This window comes from Eupeodes corollae, chromosome 3 (genome assembly GCF_945859685.1).
Source record: "Eupeodes corollae chromosome 3, idEupCoro1.1, whole genome shotgun sequence".
In the NCBI taxonomy this organism is placed as follows: Eukaryota; Metazoa; Arthropoda; class Insecta; order Diptera; family Syrphidae; genus Eupeodes; species Eupeodes corollae.
This window is the reverse complement of record NC_079149.1, coordinates 113,582,860-113,592,546: the sequence shown is the minus strand read 5'-3', so window position 1 is coordinate 113,592,546 and position 9,687 is coordinate 113,582,860. Positions and strand designations below refer to the sequence as shown.

The window sequence follows — 9,687 nt, the reverse complement described above, 5'->3', positions numbered from 1 at the left end:
AAATAAATGATCTGATCTCACCCTTAGGCTCGTTAATTACCCAAAAACGTAATTTCTAAAAAGTTATGGCGTAACCGCAACTTACGATTTTGTGCTTAATTGTAAATATACATACATTACTTAATTTAGACTGCATATTTTTAAAGAAAGATTTTTTTAAACTTAATTAAAAATCAAATTTGAAGATGATTTAAACAAATCCCTGACATGCAACGTTAATGGTGATGATTTAAACATGTCTAAAAGTTGTCTACTTTAAGACAAAAGTAATCTATGTTGAATTAGTTGGTTGTATTAAAACAGATAGCTTAGAATATAAACAAGACCCTTTTCCAAATCGAAACTGATGTTTAAAATTTGATAAGTGTCAAAAATCTAACATATGTCTAGTAATAGACTTGAACCAATAAAGATGTCTAAACAGGTTTTTAAAAAGTGTATAAAATGCAAAAATAATAAGGACGATTTTCTAAAAATTTGAAAACTAACGAAGGTTATTCTGTCTATGATATGAAGCATTACTTTAAGATGACAGGCTAGAAAAATAGTAAATTTCTATTTTTGAATTCGTATGGTCTGGTCAGCCTAACGCAATGCTCTATTGATCTTTTTTATATTGTTTTAAACTCAAGTCACCGATTGAAAATATTTTGTTTATTTGTTTGGCATATAAATTAAAGACTCCTAGAAAAAAACATTCAGTTGTTTGGAAGATAGACGCCCGCTAACATAGTAACTTAAACTTTTAGGTTTATTGATTAAGTTAAATTTGTTTTCAGTGTTTTAATTAGTTAATTAATAAAGCAACAACCAAAAATGAAACAAGTGTGGTGAGAAATAAAAAAGTTTTTATGTGGATTCATTTAAAACTTAAAAATCTTAAATTTATTTCTCAAGGTTTGGAATGGTTTGTGTGATTTTCGCACTTCAATTTGTTAATGGACAAGTTCCATTTCCCGGCGAATGCCCTGAGGTGAAAGTCCAACAAGACTTCCAACTTGCCGATGTAAGATTTGATCTCAGAGTTCATTAACTTAAAATCATCGCAATTAAATCACCAATTTGATTAAATTTTAGTACATGGGAGTCTGGTACGAATACGAGAAGTATCCATTTGTTTTTGAAATTGGCAAAAAATGTATGTATGCGATATACAATAAAACCAGCGAAGATTCTATATCGGTTGTAAATACTGCGATTAATAGAATGTAAGTTAATCAATTAATTAAAACTAAACAGAAACCATAAAATGAATTATTTCACAATAAAGAACCGGCAACCCATCGAATACTACTGGAACAGCAAAGGTCATTGCTTCTGGACAACTCTCAGTTTCATTTCCAAAGTCAAAATCTGGTAACTTAATCATCATAACATTCAAGTTGAAGATAATTTACTCATGTGTCATTATAATTAATCTTTTTATTTGTTTTTTTATTTCTTCTGTATAAAAAAGCAAATTCCACTAAAGTCAACTATGAGGTCTTAGAAACAGATTACGAAACCTATGCAGTTGTTTATTCATGCAGCAGTGTAATGCGAATGGCTCATACGAGTAAGTTATAAATTTAATTTGATCATCTAAAGATGGAAATACAAGCTATTAAAATATTTAGTTCACGTATTTTCCAGCTAAATCCAAAAGTGTATTATAGAAATTATAGTTTTTGCCACTGTTTACATTTAACTTTACCATTTATGGGATAGTTATAAGAATATTCATTTACTTTTTTGTTTTGCTTTTATTTCTGGGGTATCTTTAGAGGTGATTTGGGTGCTGACACGTGATCAGAATCCTGCAGCATCAGTTATTGAAAAAGCTGAAGCTGTTATTGATGCGAATAAATTGAGTAAGGCATTCCTTATGAAGACCAAACAAACCGATTGTAATGACAAAGACGATGAACCAGAGCCATCACCAGAAAATGGCCCAGGAGAGATGACAACAGTTGCACCAAACCCAGCTTGAATGATGGAACCCGTTATGGGTGCTTAAAATTAATTGGAATTTAAAAAATCGATTTGTTAATACTAAAAAAAAATTGCTCTCTAGTTTACTTTTAACAAGAATTTATTTTAAAAAATTTGTAAATCTAAAAGACTGTGAATAATTGGCTTTGTTTTGAAGTAAATAAAACAAAAATCTGTCCAATTTTGTGTTGTTTTAATTTGACTGAGTGTATCAGGAAGAATAGACAAGTGTTAAGCTTCGTGTGGCCTTCTTATTTAAACAAAGCCTTGGGATACACAAGAATTTGATTTTTCATAAGCAACATAGCTCCCGAAATTCGTACCAGATAAAATTGATCCTTTTTTAAAATTTTCCAAAATTCTTCATACACATAGAAATCAACCATGACAATGGTGACCATTTGGCTAATACTAGCCGTGTTTTTTAAATATTCCATGTATAGTACAATGAGAAATTGCTAATTTTTAATAGTTGACTATCAAGATCAAGAAAATACGTCTGTGTAAGGTGATAGCCGATTTCAGAGTTTTAACCAAACAATTCGACATAAAATAAAAACTTCAAGGAGGGGGTTTGTTCGTAGACTACTACATTAACGTGTGGTGCTGAAGCCAGCTTGAAGTTCGCCTCAATAATTTTTACACCTCAATCGAGTTGAAATGATCTTGATTTCCCGACCGGAATCAAGTCAAACTCTGTGAAGAAAAACCTGTGTTTAGGAGTTGGTTTAACAGATAATGCATTATGGTCTGTTTATCAAATTAAGACAAAAAATTGCACATGGAGTATTATTCAGTTCTTCATTGTTTAACACGGACTAAACTATCTCACTTGCACTTCATAAGAAACATCGAAACACAATTTGCATTTTAGATAGTGCTGTCAAACTTAATAATTTTTAAATCTAATGGAAACATAGCAAAACTTATTTATCTTTCCTATTCTTGCAAAATAAGTCCAGTTAGTCCATTTTCATTAACAAAACTAAATAATATCAACAGTAATAGATTGATTTGTTCCCTAATGGAAACATTTGATTCCAAATGCACAACTATTCAACGAACACAACCATCGAGATACAAATGCAATATCAATCGCACCAATATTTGAGAACGAAATCACATAAGATCCATTCGAGACTCGTATAAATGTCAAAAACCCATCCGTAGTAAGATTTTTCTTTAACTTTTACCGGTAGTATTCATGCAAGGGATATTGTTTTTGTTATTCGTGTAAAATCCTACTATACGATTGATAGATTTTTCAACAAATCACGGGTATTGTTAGCCATTTTTAACGGGTATTGTTAAACTTCCAGAACCTCAAGGCGATACCTAATTAGAAACTTTACAAGATTTTAAGAAACAAATGATCCGGTCTGGAAAGTTTTTGAATCCCACCCACTCGCTATCAAATCTCTGGACTCTGTCTCTATAACAGTCCATAACTGTCGATCATCTCTAATGGAGATGGCACAGCTGTTTAATATTCACCTATGCTGGGTGCCGGGCCATAGAGACATTCCAGGTAACTGTAAGGCAGATGAACTCGCCAGGAACGGTACAGTACAGCCCATCCTACCACGTTTGGCAAGTACTGGCATACCAATCGCTACTTGTAAACTGCTACTAATGCAAGACGCTGCGAGGAGGGCAGGCACCAGGTGGACCAACATCACCACGTGTCAAGCCACAAAAAACATCTGGCCAACGCTGCATTTAAAACGTTCAAGGTGCTTGCTCTCTCTAAGCAGATCGCATATAAGCTCGATAATAGGTGTCATAACCGGACACTTTCTAATAGAAAAGCACGCCACGAGACTAGGCGTGTTCTCAAATGACTTTTGCAGAAGCTGTATGGACGAGGAAGAGGAAGAAACCGTTCTTCATCTTCTCTGCACATGCCATGGACTAGCTCAAAAACGCAAGAATTACCTAGAAGAATTCTTCTTTAACGATCTAAACGATCTAAATCATATCGGTATAATAAGCCTATCACGTTTCGTAAGGGACTCAAACTGGTTCCATTGAGCTTAGGAGGAAGCCTCAAGATTCATGTGGTATCACAATGGGCTATTAAACTGGCCTAAGTGTGTCCGTTTCCATCTTGGTCAGCCACTATAACCTAACCTAACTTAACCACCCACGGGACAGTGCAGAAGATGAAGACCGGGATCAAAAGGCACGCAACTGGAAGTTTGTTGGATGAGGCCATAGTTCACACAGGACTGTAGCGCTACCTTAAGTAAGAAAGTAAGAATATTTTAAGTATTCTGACGGAAAATAATCTGAAAAGATCGCGTCTGATTTTGATTGTGCTGAGTTGAAAAGAGCTTTTTATTTAGACTTTTATAAGGATAAATAAAATTTACTAGTAAATAGTAGGTTACAATTCTCAACCGTTCCTGTGTGCAAGTACTGTTGTCAGGGATGGAGGGGACCTACAGTTTTAAAACTAAATCCAAATGTCTAATTTGGGACATTACTTTTCTTGACAAGAATTACTCTTTGATTCCTAGCGAGAGGCAGTACTCATACAAAATCTTTAGATGGCACAGGATTAATACTAAGACCTCTGGCATGACAGGCCAACGCACTTACTATCATACCAAAGGTAATACATTTAGACTTTTCTGCTCTTTTAAAAATAAGAATTTATGAGTGGTACCAATTGTTCAAAGTGATCTGAGAAAGTGTTGAAGACTGTGTACTGATAACATACTTGTCAGCAAAATCTTTAACTCACAATCCAAGACTTTATTAGAATTGTTAAAATATCGTATGTATTAATAAAAACTTTTTTAGCAACTGTTTATGTTCCAGAAAAGAGAAATCTAGGTAACCATTTCATCCAAAAAGCTTGTCTATATGTAGCTCCTTACTATAAACTTAACTAAAGAAATCGACACCATTTTGAAACGATGGAGCAGAAAAAAAAACAAAACGAAGAGGAAATTAAAGGCTATATTGAAATTGTTAAATTTTTTGAGAATTAGAAGAAACACTGGCACAAGAATCAGACTTCTTTGAGGGAAATGAAGAATAAATAAAGATTTGTAGATATGTATATCAAAATCAAATCAAATGGGGTGGCGCAACAGTCCGTTGTGAACCAGGGCCTAGTGACTTAAAACTCTCAACCATTCCTGTGTGCGAGTAATGTTGTCAGGAATGGAGGGGACCTACAATTTTTTATGCCGAATCCAAACGGCTAGTTTGAGAAAGCACTTTTTCATGACAAGAATTACTCTTGAAGGATTTGTCAATTCCTCGTAGATATGTATATGCATATAGAAAAATTACCGGAATTTTTGACATTAATACTAAATTTTGAAGTTATCCAAGTGCTAGTGTCTAATTCTAGCAATTCCAAAATGGTTGTTAAGCCATTCTAAGTGCGAAATATTAAGCTTTATCATAGCGTCCAACAACCGGCAAATTTCATCTCACAATTTCGAGTTTTGTATTGCTTTACTATACGATGGATCGGAGCTGTTAGTGCTCTGTTTGTAAGCTTTAGCTAAGACAAATGAATAGTAACATTATCTAATTCGTTGATCTTTTCGAAATTAATCAATTTCAGTATTGATGATGAGAACTGTATTCGTCTGAATAACATTAATTTCTTATTCATACACTGCGTAGTAATACTTTATGATGTGTTTTAATTATTCCACTTTATTTTTGCAGAAATATTAGTTGCTTCAATGTCTTCGAGATCGTCACCAAACAGGGGTTGAAATGTCTCACAGACTTTAATCAGTGAAAGGGATCACTTTGAATGCTTAAACGGTGGCGTGGCCTTAACTAAGAGTGTTGTGGTTGTATACCAAGCCTTACGATACCACATGAGCGAATGGAATGTACTCGCCTTCACCAAGATTGAACCAAGGCCGACTAGGGTATAGTTCTCTTCACTGTCCAGTCTAGTCCAGTTTTTATCTACGCTCATTAGATGGACGAAAAATAGTGTGGAGAAGATCAGCTGGGAAATACAATTTGACAACAGTTGCCCAGCGGGAAAATTTCTGGGGAATTTACGTCATGGTGTGGGAAGAAATGTACTTGCACGGAATAACTGTGCTGTGCATAATGGAATGATCGGTGAACTTCAATTTATTACATCACCAAAATTTTGGAAGAATATATGGTTCCTGCCGAGGCGAATTAAAACTTTGAGAGATGATGAGGGGAGACAATGCCCACTACTTAGTGAACCAAAAAACATTTATTTTATGTTTTATTTGTTGTCTGTTGAATTATTCTTAAAAAAATTTCAAATTACCAACAGTATTTCTTGTAAAGCAATAGTTAAGTTTGAAAATCTAGTTCTGTTAAATAGATTTTTAGTCGAAAACAAATTGTTACCAAGTTTTAGTAGCATCTCTTAAATTTTTACAAATTGTATGAATGAAATTAATTTAGAGATATCAAGAACCGAACATTCACTTTTACAAAATTTGCGTAGTATTTTTTATGAAAAAACGAACTGTTGGTTTTTTTAAATAAAACTACTGAATATCGAAAACCATATTTTCTGCGCAATAAAAAAAAAGTTTGAAGACAATATTTTTAATCTTTGAAAAGCTATTTAAGTCGAAAATTATTTTTTACCAACTCTTATTCCTTTTTGTTTTGTTTAGGTTTTTATTTTTTGTAAATAAACTATCAATTCGATTTTAAAATTAGTTAAAAGCCATTATCTCAAATTTTTGAAAAGATATTTGTGTTGAAAATTAGTTTTTACCAACTTTTGTTAAATTTTCTTTTAAGTTTTTATTTTTTGTAAAAAAAAACTGTCAATTAGATTTTCCTCAAAACTTTATCGAATGTTAAAAACAATATTTCTAATTAAATAAATAAGTTTGAAGCCATAATCTCAAATTTTTAAAATGATATTTGAGTCGAAATTGAATTTTTACCAACTTTGATTAATGCTTCTTTTAAAGGTTTTTATGTTTTATAAAAAAACTGTCCATTTGATTTTTCTAAAATTTTGACCATATGTTGAAAACGTTATTTTTCGTTGCACAAAATTGTTTTGGAGATGAAATCATTTTTATTCGTAAAATTTTCGAGGTGACAATATTTTTTTTCAGTTTTTTCGATTTATAAAAAGAACCGTTTATTGAATGTTTTTCCAAAAATATACTGCTTTGGTATCACGTTACAATATGAATTTAATTCAAGTCTCTAGCGTTTTTGGTTCGCGAGATATTTAGGGTAAACTAAAATGTTCACCTCTTTGGTAAAAGAAAACACCCACTCAATTTTCTTGAGAGCCCTTTCTGCGTCTTTCTGCATTATTATCTCTATAACAAAATTTATTTGAAGTCGATATCTCTTCTGGTTCTTGAGCTATGGACGACGAAAAAAACGTCACGAACGTACGTACACACGCACGCACAGACAACCTCTCTAAAAATCTTTTATTTCGGTTCTAGGGACCTTAAATGATCGAGAAAATTACAATAACTTCCTTTGGGAAGTTAATAAAGTTAATACAAGTATCAAATGTTAAAAATCCCTCACAATGAATTGTCAACTGAAAAACTTAAAAAGCCTTAAAGGAAAAAATCAACTACTTAAGAGACAAATTAAAATTTTCAATATCAAACTTCAAACCATCTAATGGACCAAATGAAACAAAAAAAGTAAACTATTTAAGTACATTCCTCCAAATTGACTACGATTTTAACGAAAAACCCGAACAAATTGAATTAATTTCCAACACTTTTCGATTCCAATCATTTAATTTGGCAAACTTTTTGTTCCTGTAGATATAAAGGCACTCGTTTTTGTACAATGCAAACTAAAAAGGATTCAAATTCAAAGTTAACAACACAAGCACAACAAAAAAAAGAGAAACAACCTCAAAATCCACCGCGAAAAAGATCAACTTTTCTGCTTAAACTTAAACGGAAAAACAACGAAGACTTAACAAGACAATATTATAAATGAGAAACAGCTCAGCTAGCAGCGTGGAAAACTCTTTAGTTTAAGAAAAAAAAATAAACTTAAAATTATTTACAAGAAAAATTGTGTTGTAAACAGATCGCAAGTTAGGAAGGGCGGGGGTTTTGTGGGCGAGTTTCTAAATGAAAATCCGCGCTAGATACTCGTACTTCTTGAAACTAATTCCCGCCCTCCTGTGTGTATAATTAGTACAAGAGGTTAATTAGTTTTTCTTTTCTGTTCGGGTCGGTCGGGCCGGGGCAGTGTGGTTGGTGGCGGACGGTAGCAGCAGCCGCCAGGAAGAAGGCGCACTACTTTTGTTGTTTTATACTCCTTTATACCACTCTCAACTCAACTTAAACTCAACTATGTAGACTATAGGTAAAGGAGGTAGAGATCCTGATGATGGTTGTGTTTTCATGTTTTTCATTTTTATCTTCCTTACTTTTTTTTCTTCTCATTTATTGTTCAACTTCAGCAATCGTCCTTTTTCATTAAGGACGAATCGAAACAACTTACTTAGAATGAAAATGCTTTCAAATGGAAAATGATAATAATACCCTGCTATCACAGAGAGGAGCATCAGAAGCAGGAGCTGGAGCATACCTATACACACATACAGATATTTAGTAGAATTGGTAGCAGCAGGAGCTGATCACCCCTTTTATGCGTTTTCTAAGGTTGTGTTGTTGTTTTTGTTTTTGTTGTTGGTGGATGGTAAATGGTAGGTGGTGATGATGGTGATGGTTTAATGGACGTCCTGTGCATCAGAATTATATGTATGTAAGTGGAAGAGTGGGTGGTGGAGGCGGTGTGGTGCGGTGTAGCGGACCGTAAGGTTTAAATGGTGGGAACATGTTTTTACGTTAGAAACGATTAAAATGGTAAAGGAGAAACCCACCAAAGATGGGTTTGGGTGTTGCGGTACGGATATATTGTCCTGAATTTGCATAATATAAATAAATTAAGGATTCCAGACATGCGGTGTTTTCATTTTATTGCCGACAAGGGCAAGCGAGCATTTAGTTTGATATAGATACAAAGATATTATGTAGGTACGTCTATAGTTAGTATAGTGGTTTATGGGCGGTCTGATGAGATTATGTTTGGGGGTACCTATTGCTATTCAGGTACATGTAGACTTACCTCCAAAGCTATGAATGTAAAATTGTATAATAACGAATGGAGATGGAAAACTGCGTGCGTATTACCGGTCATGATGATGGCCCTTCTACAACCAGAGGCTATATGATGAAGAGTTGTAGAGAGTACCTTTTTTCTATATTAAATATACCTGCACATTGTCTGCATTAATTTTATTGTTATTTTTCTTGTTTTATTTCAATTTTTAATTTTTTTTCTGGGTATGTTTTTAAAAGAGAATACTTATACTTTCTTACTTTGAGTGAATTTGCATATTTACCCAACGCATACTTTTATCTACTTCAGGTAGTGTGGTCCTTTATTCCTACGTACCTTTATTTCAAAACAAAAGAGTCTGTAATTGTAATGAGAATTTTTTTTACATTTTCGCTGAAGTGAGTTTTTGTGTTTTTAATTTTTAATTTGCTACCTTACTTCTACTTTAAAAAATTTAAATAAAAGTATTTTCTTCGTTTTTGTATTTTTTATGGTTACACATCCCATTCTGAACTTATTATTTATTTAAAACAAAAAGTTCTAAAACTTTTCTTTAGCTATAATTTCTTTAATTGAAAAGTTTCTAAAACGGTCAATTTTGAGTGAGGACTGAATTTAAGT

At 33.1% G+C, this 9,687-nt stretch overlaps 1 protein-coding gene across 1 annotated transcript; it reads left to right on the top strand.

Annotated features, from left to right (window-relative positions):
- The first annotated feature begins 672 nt into the window (after positions 1-672).
- LOC129950200 (apolipoprotein D-like) lies at positions 673-2,152 on the top strand. The gene is made up of 6 exons (XM_056062046.1): positions 673-830; positions 898-1,006; positions 1,078-1,208; positions 1,271-1,356; positions 1,457-1,555; positions 1,764-2,152. The coding sequence occupies exons 1-6, from the start codon at positions 817-819 to the stop codon at positions 1,967-1,969; spliced, it is 645 nt and encodes a 214-aa protein (XP_055918021.1). The 5' UTR covers positions 673-816; the 3' UTR covers positions 1,970-2,152.
- Positions 2,153-9,687: the final 7,535 nt, after the last annotated feature.

Excerpts from the sequence above, each read along its gene's own strand:
- LOC129950200 (XM_056062046.1), top strand. Across the intron at positions 1,209-1,270 it reads AATACTGCGATTAATAGAAT|AACCGGCAACCCATCGAATA; the intron begins GTAAGTTAATCA and ends TTCACAATAAAG. Across the intron at positions 1,556-1,763 it reads AATGCGAATGGCTCATACGA|AGGTGATTTGGGTGCTGACA; the intron begins GTAAGTTATAAA and ends GGGTATCTTTAG.